Below are 21,777 nucleotides of genomic sequence, written 5' to 3' on the forward strand. Positions count from 1 at the left end.
GGGCAGGGAAGAGGGACAGGATAAGGGAAGAACAGTGGAATGAACCTGACCTAACTTTCCTATGTACATATATGAATATACAATCTCACCATCATGCATATCCATGACATTAATAAAAAAAACTAATACATCAGGAGAATAGAGGGAAGGAACATGGGGAGGAAAGAGAAGAAGGAAAGGGCAAGTACTGAGGACTAAGAGCAAATTATGTTCTTTTATAATTATTTCAAAATGAATCTTCATGTTACATATAATAAAAAGAACCAATAAAAATTCTTTTTCCTTAAAAGCGTTGTAAAAAGCTACCAAAATATTTGTCACAGTGGCTGTACCATTTTTGCATTACAACAACCACTTTTAAGTTTCTCATATCCTTGTATCATTTGGTATTGTCAAATTTTTCTTACTGTCCATAAGCCATATATAGTGGGTTTTTTATCCTGTTGTTATTTGCATTTTCCTACTGACAAACGATGTTGAGCATATCTTTTCATGCACTTATTTTCCACTTGCATAATTTCTCTGGTGAAGTATGTGTTACAATTCTCTACTCACTTTTTGGGGATATTAATTTGTTTTCTTATTGTTTTAAGAGTTCTTTATAAATTTTTGGTATAAATGCAAAAGTTTTTGCAGATATTACCTTCCAGTTCATAGCTTGACTTTTCATTTTATAGACATTTCCAAAGTGAAGTTTTTTATTTTCAGATGAAGTCCAATTTATCCAATTTTTTTCCCATTTGTGGATAATGCTTTGCCTATATATGCCTGTACATATGAATGGCATACAGATCACAAAAGATTTTCTCTTGTGTTTCTTCCTAAAGTTTTACAGTTTTAGGTTCTATTTTTAGTTCTATGATCCATTTTTAGTTAGCTTTTATATAGTATAGTTGGAGTTTCATGTTTTCTGTATATTGATATCCAGTTCTTCTAGTACCATTTGTTGAAAAAGACTTTAAATTTCTCATTATCACCTTTGTGCTATTTTGATTAAATATTTTTTAAGTCAATTAAATAACTTTTAAAAAGTAACCTATAAATTTTATAATTTGAGGATTGATTTGTGTTTTGGGAGTTTATTATTACTGAGCCTGCTAGTTTTAAAAATTTAGAATGTTAATTGTATTAGTTATAAATTTTACAGAGCAGTAGATTCTTTGGTTAAATACGCTATGTAGTAAATACTGAATGATACAGGATATAATTGAGAGTGAGTATACATAAAGAACTTGAATTTTCCTTGTACAAACTGATGATAATTTAGATGGTCCATATGTTCATATTTCAAGCATCTTGACTTCTTCAAATCTTTTTTACTTTATCAAATCAGTATTTTTTCACAGGCAAAGCAGTTATATCTTTCATAAATTCATTCATATTTGTCATACTTAATAGAACATGGCAAGTGCATATAGATGTTGTCATTTGCAGTTTTCTTAGAAGTCCTTCTCAAAAAATTATTCAAGTTCTTATTGTTAAAAACACAGGGAAGAAATCAAATGGTTTTTATTCTGTTAACACAGGGTTGTTAGATTCCTGTGGTAACATCAAAACCAAAAGCAATGATTGGAATAGAGAAGTTGGTTCTTTGTACACTTCCCTTGGTTGTGAAGGTTAACATCAGTAATGATAGCCAGTTTCTTTTGCACAGATTGATCCAGTTCAGTTTCTCAATTTCTGCAGCCCTGGGTTTCCACTCTTGGGTTCAGCTTTGTTGGCTTCAGCTACCACAAAGACTTCCTTTTGGCCTTTGCAGCTTTAAAAGAATACTGAGCCTCTCTGCTTCCCCTCAGCTCAAATATGAAGGTTATCAATTTGGGATCTGTCAATTTTCATATACATTTTGCCTTTCAAATAGAAATTTAAGAATCATTTAATTTCTAAAAAAAAAATCATTGAATTTCTGATTTGAGTTGAAATCTGACTGAGATTTGTTTTTTGTCTTTTCTTAGGTTTGGTGTGGTGGACTTTCTTTGAGTACTGGGATGCAGGTTCCAAGTGCTGTGAGAACACTTCAGAAAAGTGAAAATGGAATGACTGGTTCAGCCAGCAGCCTGAACAATGTTACTCAGTAACGCCTACGCAGAATGTTTACCCTCCCTCTTGACTGGGTGGCCTTTTCTGTGCAGTTACCTGTCACAGAAATTTGTGAGTGGTGGAAATCAGGTTTGCTATGTTCTGCTTTAAGGCCTGGAATCTCTTAGCTTAAGCATCTAGTATGAAGCATTTACAGGAATCTACTGTGCAATATCATAGAAGCAAGCAGTTCTGGAGCAAGAAACTGATGTTTTGAAGAGTAAATGGGAAAGAAGGCAGTGTTTAAATATTTATATAGAAACTCATTTTTGTGTTTCTTAAATTACTTTGGCTCTTTTAAAATGTTTAATTACATTTGGTAATCCTAGGGCCTGAGGTGACAGGCTTTAAAAATTTGCTTTTCTTTCTTGACTTTCTTTTTTCCTATCTTATCACTACCTGTTATTTGGTATACACTAAATCTTTAAAATTACATAGCCCCAGCCCCACCAAGGTTTTCTAAAAATTGAAATCATTGATTGGGGACAATAGAAGGTTTTTTTTTTCTTACAATGGTTTATTTCCCCCTTTTATAAATAAGTTGAGTTTTGCTAAATTAACCTATTTACTGACTAGTTTTTATCTCATCTTCTACTTTCCAGAATATATTGGTATTTCTCTTGTATTTATAGCTCCAAATACAGAGTGGATATGAAGAATTTAAAAACTTAAAATCACCCAGATTTCAGTTTTGTATCTGCTATAGTAACACAATGGCAAAGGGTTTGCTCTGACTACTTTGCATTCCATCACTTTGAATGTTTAGCAAGATTTTTAAAAGCCTTATGTTTTCTGGTATTGTTGTCTAGTTTAACCCTACCTTTAGTAGTTATCTTTGATAAAATTCACCATTCATATTTGGCACTGATTATAATTATGCTGATTTTTTAACATTAATAGGAATGAAAAATTTTTTAACATGGTTAAAGGTAGAAAACCACCCAATACTCAGTTTTAATCTAAAAAGGATAGGTTGCAAAGGGATGTACCTAAAAGTATTCTTTAGTAATTATTTATTCTTTTTAATAAGATGTAGGAAAGGTTGAAACAACTGGAAAAAATCTACATAATTGGTGTGTTTTTCAACCAATCATTCAGAGATTTGGGGGGTTTTTACCCCCTTATCCTTTTTGCTAAAGTCATATGCTTTTTAAAGGGATATGATTCTTCTAAAAATTAACATAGACATGTTTCCCAGCCTTGGGAGTGGTATATTTAAATTTAAACAATGAGTGGTATTGAACAGAACAAATCTATTCTTAAAAAATTGATCAAAGTTTATTACTCAAGTCCTTTGAGCTAAACTAAAAGTTATAATTACAGTATTTAAGATTTCCTTGAGCATTTTAAAGAAATTAAAATTTATATTTTACTCAGTTTTTAATTTCTTTTATTCTTTCATTCTCATTTTAAATATCTTGTAATATGACAGCCTTCTTCCAGAAGTACCTTTGTTGCTTACATTTGAGTTGTTTTCTATAAAAAGGCCTCCCTCTTAAAGTTTACTGCTTACTGATATGATGTTTTGTTTCACTGATAAAAACAGATCTAAATGAGGACTTATATTTGACCTGGGGTATTATTTTCTTTTCTAGGGGACAGATATCCACACTATATCTAATAATAGGTTGGTAATTTTAAAGACTGTAAGGCAGTTAAGGGAATAAAGTATGTCAATAGATAGTCTTGAGTCTCCAAGTATAATTTTGGTTTTTGTTTGTTGTATTTGGAAAGAAATTTTTGGAAGTTCTATTCCCTATAGAAGGGCTATTCCAAGACCCAAGGAAACAGCAATTTATTCCCTTGCACACTCCAAAGCAGTAATATAGTGGAGTGGCTTTGTGTGAAAAGCTATACACAGTATATTTTAGCAAATACAAAACAAAAAAACCCAGATGTTCTTGTATAGAATTTTTTTACTATTATGTATTATATAATTGTCTTCTCATTAATTCAGTGCCTTTTTCCTCTAAGCATGCTCTTTCTTCATGCCTCATGCAGTGTCAACTGATATTTAAGCCAGACATATTACAGTTGTGAGAGCCTTCTGTTGCAAGGGCATGGGAAAAATGAAATATTAATTGGGCTGAAAGAGTGCGTACAATTCTTTTCGTATTCTGCCATCATTTGGAATTTGCATATAAAATTTTCTAACACTCATTTGGAAAATGTTCTAATTTCACTGGGAATTAATTACTAGCAGCTTTGTAGTAATAAATTCAGTAAATCTGGAGTCCAAGCTCATATCACATGTAATACTTGATATTAAATTATACCATCATTACATCAAAATTAGAATCTGAAGGCTCCCTCTCTGATTCTTCTTCAGGGTCTCTAAATTAAGAGCAAAATGTGAAATATTTTAGTTTAACAGTTTTAAGTTGGACGAAAAAGTCTGTCATCCTCATTTTTAAACTAAAAAATAATTGAATATAGTGCCTATTTAAATAATCTAAAATAAGGTAACTATTAACTTGATAATATTTAACATTTTCATTGATGTTTTGAGTTATAATGAGCTCTCTTGCTCAATTCATTATGGAAAGTTGCTAAACACTTTTAAAATTCCTTTATTGCTTTATTTACCTTTTGTTTTGGCAGGTCAAACATGACTGCTTTCTATAAAAGAAATGCATGAGAAGTTGACTATCGTCAGTGCAAAAATTATGTTTTATAAAAATACGCATTAGTATTGCATTTCCCTCTTACCAGTTGAATTCCAAGCCAGTTGTATTAAACTGGATATAGAAATGAAGGAGCTGCCTTAAGCACTTTAGAAAAGGAAATTTTCTACAATTCATTTTGACACTTGCAGCTTACCATGTCACATACATCTTTAACTTTGGTAAATATGTATATACCAAGCATTTAATAATAATGCACATAGAAATTTAATATACAGTAATTATTTGAATGTTCCAGGTATAGGTGAATAAATTTACAGTATTAGGGGCATGTCTTGTCTGTACATGTGTTTAATTATTGGCATCTGTACCATTTGACAAATCATTAACTACTGCTATACAGCTTACCCTGTTCTGCAAATAGTAATCATTCCCTGTGTTATATAAAGTGACATATTAACTTGCATTTATTTTCTCATTTATGAAATTAAAGCATGAACAATATCATGTATAATTTGAACTGTGATCCTTGGTGGTATAAATAATAAAAGTAAATATTTGTGATAAAATCTTTTAATTAGGCTAAGATATTGTTTCATGACTTAGAATAATTAGGTTTTTTTATGTTTTCATAAAATTATTGTTATTTGTATATTATTGTTTCTTTTAAAAACAATTTTGGAAAAGGATATATGTTAAAAATGATTATTCCTCAAAGAGTTTTAAAAGAAAGTATAACATCTTATTATGAAATATATGATTCTGGGGTTTAAAAATTTGGCAATTTTCAAATCATCATAATTTCTTAAAGAATGTATGTATTAGATCTGTGTTCATTGATAGGCTAATTCATAAAACAAATATTTGAGTGTCTGATATGACAGTCAAAATTTTATTACTTTGCATTCACATTTTCAAAACTAGTGTATTCAATTTATTATGCAGCTAGTTTTGCTTCTTTTTAGTATGCTGAGACTGCATTTTAAAAATAATGTTTTGTTAAAAAGTCAGAAGTGTTAAAAGTAAATTTGTTAGTTTTTAAAAAGCTCAAATTAACTGCATATAATATGGTTCACTTTTATGCAATCACATAACATAGGTTCAGCAAAGCTTATTTCTTGAGTTTATTTTTACTAGATATAGTCTTTCAGAGAAGTGTATGGTCACTTTGTATACAGGTAACCATAAAATTATTTGTTATTTTTAACCAAAACATACATTTCATAATGCCAGCACTGGAGTATTATGAGAGATCATTTTTCTTAGCCATCATAGCAAGATTACCTCATGTTCATAGTAGTTTTAGTGTTTTTATACAGTATTTACATTTCTGCAATTATGTGTGATTTTTAATGTCACATATGAGAGCACTGTTACCTGGAATATATGATTAACCTACATAAACATTTTTAATTAGTGTTGGACATGTCATATAAAGGTTAGTATTGGCTTAATAAACAGATACCAGAAATTGCCACGGTACTCTTCTCCTTGGACTACCCAATTATTAAGATGAAAGTATTTGTTATTTTGGGGTCAGTATAGGGTACTGACTTTTGATTCATAATCATTTAAGTTATATTTGTTTAAGGTGATATGTTTTCTTAATAGTACCCTGTCAATATGTTAGTCCTTAGGAATGGATGTGTAGAGGATTTCACAGTAATGTAGGGCAGAAGGTAGGTGAATGTGTTTGCTTTGGCTTGGCACTTATTAAGTTTGGACTAATTTAAAATAAGTCAAATTGTAAGTGATTGACAAAAGCCATTTTATTAATATTGGAACTTTTTGGAGAGCACATAATAATGAGAATCCATCTTTTAAAAACATGTATAAAACATTTCTGATATCTCTAAGGTACCAAAGCACTGAGTCTAATTCACCTAATCTAAGGGAGACTCTTTAAAATCAAATTTATAACTAATTCATACTATAAGATACATAATAGCTAAAGTTTTAGAGTAATATAATTTTTATTAAAAACCACTAGTCTTTAAAATACCTATATGAGATATTAAGATGATTTTGGCATCTTTTTCAAAAGTATTCAAAATTTATCACCTTAGCTTTATCATATACTAGGTCTGTGACAATTGTGTAAATCATTCATCACCTTTGGGCCTCTGTTGCCTTACTTATTTAACTCATTATGTCTCAATTTCCCAAATATAAGACACCTATAAAAACCTATAATATTGCTCAATTTAAGTTTTTATACGTGTCCTATACATAGGAGGAGACAGTGGGTTAAAATAATTGTAACTTGTTCAGCCTACCTCACAGGGCTGTTGTGAGGAATAAATGGATGGAGTATGTGAAATTGCTTCAACAACAGCAAAGTGCTATGTAAATGTAAGATGTTATTTTTAGTTAATGGAATTAAGTGTTCGGATACTTCTAAATGCCATTTACTTTGATAAAGCATGTTCTTAATGTGGTATCATCAGTGATTTTAAATGTGATTTTTAAAATAAAACCTTTTATCAAGATGTCATATAATATTATTTAGTTTGTGCATGACTTGTGGCCTTTTAATATTTTCTTATCTATTTTAAGACTTTCTAGAGTAGTAAAAGTTCTTCCATGGCATTAGTGTATCAGTGTAGAAGAGTAGCATAAAGAAACAGTTTTTAAGCAAGATGCTACTTTTCCATACAGGAATTTGAACTTTCAGCTTAAGACTACTTAGTGCCATGGGCAAAGACTGAATTTGGCCTGAATTACTTTTTTTCCAAACAACTAAATGGTTCAGCAGTTTGTGTGCTCAGTGAACATTTGACAACAGTGTTGTATTGTCCTTTTAAAAAAACAAGATGCATTTCAAAACCTTGTTAGTAAACCTAAATATCATTTATTATCTCACATACTTGTTTTGCTTTAAATTATATTTATTAATGGAGATGTTTTACAAGGTATCTTAATCTACAAATTTGGTATGTCTATTATCTGGACATGGTTTCACTATGCAGTAATAAAAATTCTAATTCCTCAGGTTTAACCTTTAAGTTATGGATGAAGACCATTAATAAACCACATATATGCTCAGTTCTGCAACACTGAGTTAATGAACATATTGCCTCATTTTCCTTAGAAACAACACAAAGCCTTTAAAATGGTTAACTTTAAAATAGAGTATTTCAAGTGTAGTAACTTGTATGTTTAAGTAATAGTGTTCTGTATAGAATATCCTAGTTAAGTTTTTACAAAAGCACCTGGAATATCTCATCTAAAAATTAAACATTTTTCTCTTTCTTTTGCTTCAGTGCTTGATTTTCATCAATGTGTGCTTACAATGTGATTGTTGGAAAAGAGAGTATTTTTAAAAAGTCAAAGTAATACAGACATATTCTGTACACCACCCTCCAATAATGTTATAATATGTAGACCATTATGGGAGTTGGCTTCCTCAACTGGAGTCTTTTTCTTGGTAGACCAATCCTGCTGCACTTGGCTAGGATATCTGGATAAGAGCTTGGGAAACTTGGATTTTTCTGTTCCAGTTTTCCCTTATTCCTATTTTGCATTTATATTGCATACTAGTGGTGCATTTATGCCTACTTAAAAAGGTCAACACAGCAGGCACTGATTATGGTGCTTCCATATAACAGATGTACTATTTTTAAAAAATATTAATTTTTTAGTTGTAATTGTGTAAACACAATACCTTCACTTTATTTATTTTTATGTGGTGCTGAGGATCGAACCCAGGGCTGCACACATGGGAGGTGAGCACTCCACCACTGAGCCACAACCCCAGCTGCAGATGTACTATTAATGGAAAATTACTCATATTATGAAACAAATGATTTATCCATCATATGATACCATGAGTGTGTGCATGAATTCAGACTTCAGTCAGAGGAGATGAATCATGGCCTGATTGCTACACTGTTACTATGACTCTCCATGGAATAAAAAATTGAAGGAGCCAAGGGATTGTGACTCCTTGGAATCCATGTTCCTCTACCCACTTCTAGACTATGCTCTACATAGCCAGCACCTCAGAATTCCTTGCCTGATCAGCGTGAAGCTGTCCTCTAGGACATGTATAGGTCTCTTCCCAAAGTCCATCCTGTCAAAAGATTGTACTACGGGTATATACTACAGGTGAATATATCCTGTTTTAGCTTTTTCACTGCAATGACTAAAGGACCCGACCAGAACAACTGTAAAGGAGGAAAGGTTTATTTGGGGGCTTACAGTTTTAGAGGTCTTAATCCATAAAAGGCTGTCTCCATTCCTCAGGGATCGAGGTGAGGCTGAACATCATGACAGAAGAGTGGCAAAAGCTCAAGTGTGGTGATCAGGAAGCAGAGACTTCACTCACCCATACAAATATTTACCCAAAGGCATGCCCCAATTCCCACCTCCTTCAGCCACACCCTAGCACTTCACTGACCACTCAGTTAATCCCTATCAGGGGGTTAAATCACTGATTGGGTTAAGACTCACAACCCAATCATTTCTCCTCTGAACCTTCTTGCATTGTCTCACACTTTGAGCTTTTGTGTGATACTCACATCCAACCATAACATCCCAGTGAGTGGCAATTTGTAGGAAATGTGAATGGATTTAGGCTGTGCAGACTGGGATGCCCACGTATGTCCAAGGTCAATCTAATATTCATGTTGTAATTCTTCAGCATATATCTGAAGAATCTGAGAATTCTATATTTGAAAATGGATTTCTGTTCCCCGAGATATCAATATATTAAGGTAGATGGAAATAACATTTGATGGTTAGCTCCAGCTTCATAAGAGACAAACATGAGGCTTGGCCTCCATTTGTATTTTGCCCTAGATCCCACAAATGTTAGAAATGTGCTAAGATGTATATGTACACATGTACCTGAGTGAATTTTTAAACATGGATGTTTACTTGTAATGGAGGCGGCTGTTATCCACCCTTGTGCCCCTCTTGTAATTATATTGGCTAACCAGATATTAAAGCATACTGACTGACATGGTGAGCTGAAGACTCACAGCTGATCCTCTAGTATACTTAAGAAATACTGGTGTTTGTCCCCAGGTCTGTTTGACAGTGGCAGACATTGTTATAATTTACATAGTATATAAACCAATGCAAACAATATGAAGTTATTTATAAGAAAATGAGGAAAGGGCTGGGGCTGTAGCTCAGTAGTAGAGCGCTTGCCTAGCATGTGTGAGGCACTGGGTTCAATCTTTAGCACCTCATAAGCATAAACAAAGGTACGCTGTCCATACACAACTACAGAAAAAAAAATTTTTAAAGAAAATAGAGATGAACTAAAGTTTCCAACAAGTTAGTTGCACCCAAGGTAATTATAAATAATAACGGAGGACTGCACACCCAGCCCCACAATTTTTTTTCCAGGACTCTGAATTCAAGTTCCTTCACTTGTATCTTTAAAAAAGTGGACCGGAAGATCCACTTTACAAAACAAACAAACCAAAAAAATAAGAATTATAGATGACACATTAGCCTGTGGTTTATGTAAGAAAAACAGAAACTTCAGTTGATCCATACTTTAAAAAAAAAAAAATTTAGCTCAAATCAGAAAATTGGACAGGGTAATCATCTCCTTTAAACTGCTTTTTTTTTTTTTTTAGATTGTTACAGAACAAGATTTGCTATGTACTTGAAAAGTACTTCTAAAACCCTGACACTTTCCCCCTTTCCTAGTTATTCAATTATAATTTCCACTTGCCATGTTTACATTTTTAAAAAAAATCTCACTGATAAGTATTGCAGTACACATCCATGATGGCTTTTTAAATGAAGCCACATTCCATTAAATTTTTAGAAAAATTAACAGTAATTTTTTAACTACTACCTATTGGCTTAATCCATACTAAAACTTCCATTATTTCCAAAATACCTTTTTATGGTTAGCTTATTACTCATATCAGGGTCCAGATAAAGTCCACACATAACATTTGGTTAAGTTTCTGATTTTGTAGTAGGTCCCTCTCCCCTTTCTAACTTTTTCAACTTTTTAAATGACAAAGAAACTAGGAAATTGCTAATATAGAATGTCTCACATTGTTATTTTAGTGGTTCACTTCTCCATACTGATAGATGTAGAGTTTTAATTAAATACAGTTTCAGTTTGGGGGCAGGAATTCTTCATAGAAGGTATTAGCTACCTTCTCACAACACATCCAGAAGCACGTAATGTCTGGGTGTCATACAATGATATGAAGTCTATCAGTGGGTTCCAATGGTGCCAGCCTAACCCATCAATTATAGTTCCCATCGACCTTTTACCTTAATTTTTAGCATCTATTGATGAGTATTACTATCTTTTTTGGCGAACTCACACGCTTTGGGGACACAACTCGGCTGATGCATCTTTAGGGCATCGTCCCCTTAGATTCTCCTAAAATCTTAGGTTGCCACAGTGTGTTAGAGTTGTGGCTAGATCCTAAAGTCACCGTAAACCTCGGGCGGTGACAAAGCAGCAGGGACCGTGAACGAGGCGAGGCAGTGTGCAGAGTGACCACGCCGTCAGTCCGACACTACCCGACCCAGTTAGTGCGGCTCCGCGCTTGACGGCCTCTTTTGCAGCTGTTGCCGTGAGTGCCGTAAAGCGGACTTGTCGCCGCTGCTGTGGAGGGAGGTAAGGTGTGGGAAACCTCAGTTCGGTGGCTGGGCAGGGGCGGTCGCCTTCGGACAATTCTTGGGGTAGACTCGGGTACTCTCAGCGGGTGCCTCCCGCCCTTCTGAACACCCTCCTTCCTCTCCGCGGGGAGGAGGTCGAGGCCGGCCACAGGCTGAGCGCGCTTCGGGCTGGGTTCTCGACAGTGAATCAGTTGAGGAGCACCTCGTAGTAGATGTCCTTTCGGCCAGTTCGTCCCACGCTCCCCGGCGTGTCAGTAGGTAAACTCATCTTGTGACAAGTTCAGTTTTGGGAAGGCTTGGAGGAGCCGAGTTAGGGTTGTGACGTTACAGCCGAGTTGTGGGAGTTGACCCGGAATTTGGGAGAGGATCTCTGGGGACAGGGTTTCAGGTCGTGGGAGGAGGACAGAAACTGCCAGGTTTAGGCAGCTTTGCATACATATTAGGGTAGTGGCTGGAGGAATGAGCCCACAGAAGAGAGAAGGCAGGAATAATGTGGTTGAAACTAAAGTTGGTCCCCAGTTGGGAAGGGCTTTGATGCCCTGTGAAGAAGTTCTGTGCAATGGAAACCTGCAACCGCTTTATAGAGAGAAGGTAATTAATTAACCATCTCGCTCCCGACGCCCTTTTTGGCGGGACCACCCCCGCCCTCCCCCCCAAAAAAAATTAAACTTTCAAGTCACTTGGAGAAGTGTATACCAAAGCATCCCTTTTGTGTGCTTATAATAGGATGGACACTGCCAGGTGTGCTAAATAAAGTTTTATGTGGCTTTGCTGTGTGTCTGTGCATTGCTAATGGGGGAATGTCGGGGAAAGATTGAGTGGACCTGTGAAAAGTGGCCTTTAAGAGTCCAAAGAACTGCATTCAAATTTCATCACCGTCACCAAGTTCCCAAGTTACTTGAAGCAAGCTACTTTTCTCTGAGACTCGTTTTTCTCAAATATAAAAAGATGATCCACTTGATATGTCAGAGTCTTTCTGCCTTTAAGGATGGCAGATTTCCAATGAATAAAAATCAGTCTGTGAACAAATATCAGTGAGTAAGAATAAAGTGGTTTATTAAAATTTGGGAAAAGAAGGAAGCCCAGAAAAAAAGGCTCTTGAGCTGAAGTCTGAGGAAGAATGATTTGGTTTGAATGATTAGGAACCACTCTAGGGATAAAGCTATAAACTCCAGGAATAGTATTCATATTTTAGAGTGCATTCATAGAAATAGAAGGAAGGATGGCACTGAATGATGAAGGAACTCCAAAGTGGAAACTGCAGTATTCTGAAGAGGAAGAAGATGATAAGCATGAAATATCAAAAGAACACAGCATTTGAGTTCATGGATCTATATATTTTGAACCCGTGTTTCTAAAAAGCGCGTCTAGGTACTATTGACAAAAATGGGAATTCTGTCAAATTCCAGCATGCAATAGTGTGTTGAGAGTAAGGAGATTTGTATTATAAATCTAATGTTTCCCATAACTAACCTCTTGACTGTCATTTAATTCTTTTAGATCCTACTCTCCTTTGTAAAGTGATGTTGTTGGGCCAGGTAGTCTCTCTCCTGTAAAAATTTGAGTCTGTAAGGATGGAGAGCTACCTTCTGAAGGGAAAAAGGAAGAGAGTTAATACAGAATAAAATCATTTAACTTTGAATGTTAAATTTGAGGTGTGTGGTACAGAGTTGAAAACAGGCAGAGAGAGTAAGTAGACTGGATTTAAGATAGTAAGTTTTCTCTTGGGTTTGGTAATTAAAAGAGAGATTGGATTTGTGTTGAGGGAGAGGTTTTAGAGACAGGAACTATAGGCTATACCCATACATAGGAGGCTAGAGAAATCATTGAATGAGGCCTGTGGATCTCAGATCAAAGAGTAAGGATTCCTGGGGCTGGGATTGTGGCTCAGTGGTAGAGTGCTCATCTAGTACCTGTGAGACCCTGGGTTCAATCCTCAGCACCACATGGAAATAAATAAAGGTAGTATGTCCGACTTCAACTAAAAAAAAAAAAAGAGAGAGAGAGACTCCTTTTAAAAAAAAGAATTATATATAATTATAGGTTCTAGGGAACCAACATGGTTATTTACAATGCTAATTTACAAATGCTAATTTACAAATAGCATTTACAGCAAATATTCTTCACCCACTTCTGGTAAACCCAGCAGAAAATGAATGATTGAAATAGGTATTTACAGTTATATTATGATTGTTTACCAAGAAGCTATATCATTTACATATTTATTCACTAAATATGTGTTTAAGGTACTGCTAGGCACTAGAGACATGATGAACAAGTTAAACATTGTTCTTATTGTCCCTGTATGTAAAGGTCTTAATATGTAGATCAGTGCTTTTCAGAAAGCTTAATGCACATATGAGTCACCTGAAGATTTTCTTAAAAATTACATTATGAATCTAATTCTGATGTTGGGCCTGAAAATTCTCTATATCCAATAAACACCAACTGATGTTACTGATCTAAGGATCATACTTGTAAATGACAAGAGTCTAGATCCTGTTTCCCAAATGTGTCAGGTTATTAAACCACTTAATATTATCCATCATCAGTTTTAAAATGAAAAAAATTATTCATTATAAAAAGGATACATGCTCATTATAAAATTATTAGGATAATTTAGAAAAGTTCAAAGAACAATGTAAAAATCCCAAATTCTCCCCAAGAATAAACATTGTTACTATCGGTAAACATCCATTCAGATTTTATATGTGTAAATATATTTACATTTAAAGGTTTTACTGAGTACTTCACACACTTGGAACCTTGTGTTTAATTCTGTTAACTTTGCAGTTTTACTAATGTAAATATCCAAATGTCTTCAACCAAGCAATTCAGTACTTGCATCTTTTTTTTTTTTTTAGAGAGAATTTTTTAAATATTTATTTCTTAGTTTTTCGGCAGACACAACATCTTTGTTTGTATGTGGTGCTGAGGATCGAACGTGGGCCGCACGCATGCCAGGCGAGCGCACTACTGCTTGAGCCACATCCCCAGCCCCAGTACTTGCATCTTGAGGGGAAAAATTTACGTACCTAAAAATAACTTGATTTAACACCATTCCCTTACTCCAAATATGGGGAAATAATTAGCATAATTAGTATTTTCATTCACATCCAGAGAAGTGAAAAATTGTGCTCCATTTGTGTACAATGAATCAAAGAGCATTCTGCTGTCATGTGTAACTGATTAGAACAAATAATTAATTTTAAAAAAAACAATATTTAGAGAAATTGGAGAGTAGCTATGCTAGTGAGCCTTTTTTGGCTTCTGAGGACATCAGGAAATTGTTGACTTGTCTTACCTTTAAATACATCTTCAGAATCATTTTGTCTTTATGCCTCCCATCCTGTTACCTCAGCCTTCTAACCATAATTGCATTATCCTCTTCCCTTCGTGGTTCAACTTGTTTTATTTTGCTGTCAGTTCTTCTGGCTTATATTACACTGAGTAAGTTGGGACCTAGCAGCGTTGAAATGTCTAGGCTAACACATAATTTTATAACCTAAGTTAAATGTCAAGGCAGTTCAGTGCTTGTCCAAGAGGCCCTGATTTCAACAGAGGTGATCCAGAGGTAGGAGTAGGAAGAAGTGGAATCTTTAAAAAGCAAGGTGGAGTTGATAATCCTTCAAACAGACTCATGCTCAGGCAGTTCTCAAAAATGTGAGGGTCAGGACGTGTCTCATGTCAAGGCCAAAGTCTTTCATTCCAGTGCCTTCAAAAGAATAATAATGTAAAAAGGCAAGTAGGATGCTGAAAGAATATGCAGTGCTGATCTTGGCTATAGAAAGAGTCATCTGAAAACAGTTTTGAACTTCTCATTCTATATATTTTCCATCACATTTGTGGATGACTTTTATCTACTACCAATTTTTTCCCAACATTTTTTGTGTCTTAGCACACAGTAAAGTTGATAATGAAAGATTAAAAGAAGGTGTTTGTTCTTAGATGAAGGTGGCCAGTCTTGGGTTCTAGCTGTCTCAGGCCTAAAGATTAAGAGGAATGATAGTTCTGATACCATAATCCGTCCATGGTTTAGCTGGGAAGATCTACCCATTTCTTCTTCATTTTCAGATTTCTGTTTATGTATTAGTTATGTTCTGTTTCCACATCATGTAAGAGTAATTGTGTGCTGTAATATACTATACTTATATTAACCTTCTCATATTTACATTAGAACTTCAAGATGCTTGGACTGCTTAAACCTCTTAACGAAGCATCCCATCAACTTTGTTTTTTTTCTACAAACATTTACCATTATTTTTCCTTTGTTTTCTCTCATCTTGATTTACTATCTCTGTAATTCTTCTTTCTTTTTTCCATTGACACAATATACATCTTCTTTAGGAAATTTAAGTATATTTTCTTAAATTGCACTCTCTGCTTCCTGGCTGCCATGAGCACAGCGGCCTCCTCTACCATGTTTGTCCACCATAATGATCTGTCTTACCTCAGGCCTAAAGCCATGAAGTTGGCTAACCATGGACTGAGTGAGAGCTGTGCAACTGTGAGCCCAAAATAAACTTTTTCTCTTCTGAGTTATTCTTGTCTGGTATTTTGGTCACAGAGATGAAAGGCTAACACGGTAACTAGTACCAAGAAGTTGGGTCCTTCCTGTGACATACCTCACCATGTGATTCTGAAACCCTTACAACTGATTTGCCAGAGGATTTTGGAAAAGTTTGAAGATACAGGCTGGAGAAGCCTTAGAGTGTTGTAAGCAGAACTTAATGGCTGATTCTGATTGGAGCCCAGAAGACCACAATGCCTATAGGAATGTGGACTGGGAAGACTATGCTCATGAGGTTTCAGATGGGAACAGGGACTTCAAAGGGAATTAGTGTAGAGGCCACACATTATATTCTGATGCAGAACTTGTCTACATTTTGTCCATATTCTGAGACTTTCTGTAGACTGAATTTTAAGATGATGGACTAATTAATCTGGTGTAGGAAATTTCAAGGTGATACAACATTGGTACCACCTTGAAACATTGAGTGGCATTGGTATTGCTGATGGCTTTTAGCCATGTTTACCATGATAATCGGGAGTAGAAAGCAGAAGGGAAAGATTTGAAAAATCTGTGGTTTGACCAGAGAAGTCCCTTTAAAGTTGGGACCAGGAAAGTTGATTGCTAAAGAGATTATGACCATTGAAGAGAAGCTGTGTGTTTTATGCATAAATAATAGCGAAGATGTAGGTATCTCAGGAATCAACAAGACCAGACCTATGGCAAGATCAAGGGTATAAAGGTGAAAACTCATTTAAGGAGCAACCATTGGGGCACCTTGATTGCCCAGCCAATGAAGCCCAGGAAGTTGCTTCCCCAGTGTTTTGTTTCATCATGCTCAGCTGTCTAGGTACTTGGGCTGATGCAGGCATGGTCTAAGGGGGCCCAGCTGCTGCTCACACTGGCAGAAGACTTTAGCATTGTCCAACATGTTGTTGGTCTCCAGGAAAGCATGATGCAGGAGTTAATTAATGGTCATGGAGGCTTCCACTGAGATTTCATAATAAGGTCTTGGGAGGCTATGCAAAGTGTAGCAGGGTCAGAATCTTTTCAAGCAACCCATGAGAGGGCAATGTGGGATTAAAAGATGCCAATAATGTGGAATGTCTCCTGAGGAAAACTGCTGGCTGCAGACACAACTGGCCTAAGAGGCCATGTGTGCAGCAACCCTCAAGGCCAAAGGGGCAGGGCTGCCCCAAGTCCTTTGGAGATCAATCTTCCCATCATGTGCCCCAGATGCTGTATGTGGAGATGGCAGGACTTGTTTTCCCAACTGTGTTTTGGTCTTGCCTTGCTCCCATTCCTTCTTTCTATGCCCCTATTCCTCCCTCTTGGAATAGGAGTGTTTACTCTGTATCATTGTGTGTTGAATATATGTAATTTATTTTTGATTTCTACAGGGCCTCACAGCGGAGAGTTTGCTTTCAGTTTCAGAAGAGACTTTGAACTTGAACTTTTGAACAATGCTGAAACTGTTGGAGATGTACTGAATGTGTTTTGCATTGTGAGATGGACATGAGCTTTGGGGGGCCAGGGACAGAATGTTATGGTTTGGGTCTAAAGTGTTCCCCAAAAAGCTCATGTTTTGAAAGCACAGTCCATATGCTTTCTAAGGTTAAGAAATAGGACTTTTAGGTAATGATGAAAGCTGTGGCCTCATTAGTAGATTAATCCACTTAATTAATCCTCATTAGTAGATTAATAATTTGAGTGGACTACTGGGTGGTAACAGTAGACAGGTGAAGTATGACTGAAGGAAGTAAGGCCCTGGGGGTGTGCCCTTGGAGATTATGTCTTGTGTCTCTCTCTCCTCTCCTCACTCTTCCCCAACTGTCTGCTTTCTAGCTGCCATGAGCTGAGAAGCTTTCCTCTACCAGGCCCTTCCATCATGATTTTCTGCCTCACTTCAAACCCAGAGCCATGAAGCCAGCTGACCATTGACTGAGACCTCTTAAACTGTGAGCTCTAAATCAACTTCTTCCTCTAAAAAGAAAATGCATTATCTATCCTTCCTAGTGTTTTTACTGTGATGGAATTTGTACACCAATAATATTTTTACTTAGGTTCCATGCCATATCTTTTTATATTACTTTTTAATATTTATTGTTTGATAATTGGAACCATATATGGCTTTAAACTCTAAAAAATTATTTTTTTATATTTCATATTATGTTTTATCGTAAACCTCCTGCAGGACAGAGACCTTTTATATAAATAGTTTTAATGTTCTTGAACATTGGGTAGTATATTATAGTATACTTATATACCTACTATTACTTGATATTAATTCAGTCAATTTTAGGTTTATGAGGGAAATGATTAGTGTACACCAATTACTGTGATTCAAAATATAAATCAGTAAAAGCCTTAAAGTTAGTTGCCTTTCCTTATGCGTCCATAGTGACTTGTACTCCAGCATAGCAATTGCACTATATTATTATTGCCTTATTATTTTATTATTATAGTTTATCTATGATTGAGTCTATTCAAACTAGAGTAGTGGGTTTTAGTAGATGAGTGATGATAAGGCATTAGTCTTGCACATTTTGGAAAACCTTCCCATCCTCTTCTTTAGGTGCATCACATCCTCCACCACCATCACTACTGTCATTGTTCTTTGGGAAAGCTCCCATACTTATTTCGAAACTCTTAGAAATTGGGGAAGTGTATCATATTTATCATTTGATTTCTAGTGTTTACCATTATTTGGCATTGAGCTTATAATTTTGATAATTGAGCTTAAGAGAATGTAAGCAGTGGCACAATCTGAATACCACTAGGAATCAGCATATAATACATTGATGTATAATTTAAAATAGGCACAAGAAACTGAACTGAAATCTTGAAGTATATTCTCCTTGTTATCCTGTAAACAGTCTTTTTCAGAGTATTGATTTTATTTTAGCAGGTTTTAGGTGACAGCAGAAAATAACACCATCATCAACGTTGCTGCATGTTGATAGTTTTCACAGTTTTAGGAAAGGAATACCATGATTTATCCACTTGTCTATGCTTACATACATTATCTGTAGATGAGGTAGATAATTTACATTACTGCTGATAGCTATCATTTCTGTTAGATAGTTTGCTGATCTTATGTAATTTCTTAAGAGTATTGGTTTTACCTAGGTTTCAGCCTTATAAGCTCATTTACATGTTTTAAAACTTCAAACCAAAACTTCTGCTTTTAAGATAGCAGAATAAAGACATTTGTGCCCTCTTCTATCTGAAATTACATTGAAGTAACAGAAAATGAGAGATAGAAATGTAATTACATTTTCCCTGAGACTAGAAGACTTGTAACCCCAAATCTAAATATTTGGGAAATGACTGCCAAGTGTAAGCAGGAATATGTTAAAGAGGGTCCTTGTAGAAAGCAGTCTTAGAGCTGGAGGAGCAAAAAGTGAAAGGTTGTTTACAGTGGGATCTGGATACATAGGAAAGCTCTGGGAACCTCCTCGTACTGCTTGGCAAAATGAACCAGCAAGCAAGAAAAAAAAAAAAATGAGATGACACACAAATACACTGTCTTTGCAGGTGACACTCTTGCTGAGGCAAAGAGAGATTGTAAGTGGCCTTTTGCTACCTGTTTCTGACACGTGGAGATAGTAATATATAAACACCTTTCTCTCGCTTATTCTCACACACTTTCTCTTTTTTCACATTCACTTGTACAAAACATTTTGTCAGAAAGAGCTTTACTGTATGCCAGAGAGAGTACCTCTAGTCTAGAACACAGTTGTTTCTTCCTTTCACAGTACTCCTGCAAATAACTAATCCAGAGGGAACTCAAGTCATTCAAAGATAAATAATAAAAAGGAAATGAGCACAGTACACAAAAATCCTACAAGAAGAAAAGAGAAAAGAAACAAGGGAAAAACAAATGATAGTGAACCCATGAGAAAACTGTACTGGCCTTAAAGAAATTACTAGAATAAGTTTATCCTTTAAATAAACAGCAAAGTTAATTGGCTCAAGAGCTAGAAAGAAATAGTAAGACAATAGCATATAATGAATCATAGTTTGGCAGAGCTCAGGAAAGAAAGACAAAATCAGAAACTTTGGAGAAAATGGAATATTAATGTGGAAAACTAAGAAAAAGATATGATGACAGACTTCTAAAAATTGAGCAAAAGTTAATGAGAATGAAAAGAGATAAACAAATGCTTAATTGGGGTTCTTGAAATAGAGAATTAAAAACTGTTTGAACATATAACTTAAGAAAAATTTCCACAAAGGTATCTTTACTTATCAGATTGAAAGGACATATAAAGATTAAGGGGAAACTAATATACATATCTTTACATAATCTAGCTTAACAAAAATTGAATTTCATAGGTAAGGAATGCATCCTTTGCTTGTCTCATTAACAAATTAGATTAACTATAAGTGGTGTTGGGGAATCAGATATTTTCAGATAATGTAATAGCCTATAAGTTATCAGGGAGATAAAGTGTGACCTCAAACCCAGACTGTCAAACTATTGACAGTTATTTTTGAACAATGCAAAAACTCAACATAAGTGGAAACTGTAATAAGTTCTTCTTGATAAATTGCCAAAAGATGAATATCAGTCATCCATAAAAGAACAGAGATAATACAGCAATAGGACTGACAGGGGCATTATAGGAATAAAAACAAAATGAGATTTGTAGTTATGGAATAGTTTAGAACTATTACAAAGTAGAATTAACTAGTAAAAGTCAGGATTGAAAAAGGATAGAAGGCAGAAGGTGGTATAAACTTGCCAATGTTTTATTTTTTAGGTAGAGAACAAAAGACATATAAAACTTAGATATCAAGTAATAAAGGTATTAGCCTATTTATAGGAATAAAGTAGATTATCTAGGGGGCTAAGGTTGTGGCTCAGTGGTAGAGTGCTCGTCTAGCATACATGAGGCACTGGGTTCTATCCTCAGCACCAAATAAATGTAAAATAAAGATATTGTGTCCACCTAAAACTAAAAAATAAACATTTAAAAAAAAGAGTAGACAGTAGACAATCTAAACAGCATATATTTAATCAAAAGCAAATATTGGAGAAAAGGTAAAAGCATAGTTATACTAAATTTCTTATCTTAAATAATCAGAGATGGCACCCAAACCATCAATAATTTGAAAAAACAAAATTATTTATAATGGTATTCATTACATTTCCAAAAAATTGAGAACATACATGGGACATTTATAAAAACTGATCACATCCTAGGTTCCATACTCTTGAAAATCTTTAAAAAAACTATGGAGAGCTATCATACATGTGTGTCTTGATCAGAAATTTTCTCAGTTTCTTCTGTGGTAATGGTTTTCAATATTGTCGGCAGCATCCATATCATCTAGGAACTTGTCAGAGTGCTCTTTCAGAGGTTCCATACCAAATCTGCTGGATCAGAAACTTTGGAGAAACCCTTCCCAAAATCCCTGTTGGTCAGACTGTTCTGTGGAACTTTAAATAACTATCTATGCTATTGCTGATTGTTACAGGTAAAAATAATTAAAACACAGGTTTTTGTCTCTTCAGAAATACATTTTTATTCACAGAAAACAAGATTATCTTCCTATCCAAAAAGATGAAAACCTGGCTACATTTGAAAGACAACCAAGTGAACACCACAGACTAATGAGTAGAATCAATAAGAACGTGATTTTGGCCCTTTTAACATTGACAAGTTCAGCATTTCTGCTATTTCAGTTGTACTACTACAAGCATTATTTATCAGCAAAGGTAATTTTTTCTTTTTTTATCTTTAGACTTCCCTTTAGCTGTATAGTTTCTTAATATATTTCTCTTTTGCAGTACATAATCACAGTCTTTTAATTTTTATAGAAACATTTCTTACTGAGAGTCTCATATTTGTGTAATATGGCAAGTAATTCAGAATTACAGTTAAATGTTTTCATAATTACACGCTGAAGTCAAAAGTGCCAAGTTTCAGGGCTGGGGTTGTGGCTCGGCAGTAG

General features: G+C 34.9%; 2 protein-coding genes across 12 annotated transcripts in view; both read left to right on the plus strand.

The window, feature by feature from the left end:
• Fsd1l (fibronectin type III and SPRY domain containing 1 like) overlaps positions 1 to 7,955 on the plus strand; it is a 76,236-nt gene extending 68,281 nt beyond the window's left edge. For all 5 annotated transcript variants that reach the window (XM_013360509.3, XM_021729398.2, XM_021729399.2 and 2 more), the window contains one exon: positions 1,956 to 7,955. In XM_013360509.3, the coding sequence (XP_013215963.1) occupies positions 1,956 to 2,078 (123 nt within the window). In that variant the 3' untranslated portion in view covers positions 2,079 to 7,955. The remainder of the gene's footprint in view (positions 1 to 1,955) is intronic.
• Positions 7,956 to 11,198: 3,243 nt separating this feature from the next.
• The window catches only part of Fktn (fukutin), a 98,658-nt gene continuing 88,079 nt past the window's right edge, over positions 11,199 to 21,777 (plus strand). For 4 of the 7 annotated variants that reach the window (XM_040286129.2, XM_021729394.3, XM_021729397.3 and 1 more), the window contains exons 1-3: positions 11,199 to 11,304; positions 17,662 to 17,774; positions 21,358 to 21,541. In XM_040286129.2, coding sequence (XP_040142063.1) covers positions 21,437 to 21,541 — 105 coding nt within the window. In that variant the 5' untranslated portion in view covers positions 11,199 to 11,304; positions 17,662 to 17,774; positions 21,358 to 21,436. The other 3 variants (XM_078047907.1, XM_078047909.1, XM_078047908.1) reach the window with 3 other exon arrangements.

This window comes from Ictidomys tridecemlineatus, chromosome 4 (genome assembly GCF_052094955.1).
Source record: "Ictidomys tridecemlineatus isolate mIctTri1 chromosome 4, mIctTri1.hap1, whole genome shotgun sequence".
Lineage (NCBI taxonomy): Eukaryota > Metazoa > Chordata > Mammalia > Rodentia > Sciuridae > Ictidomys > Ictidomys tridecemlineatus.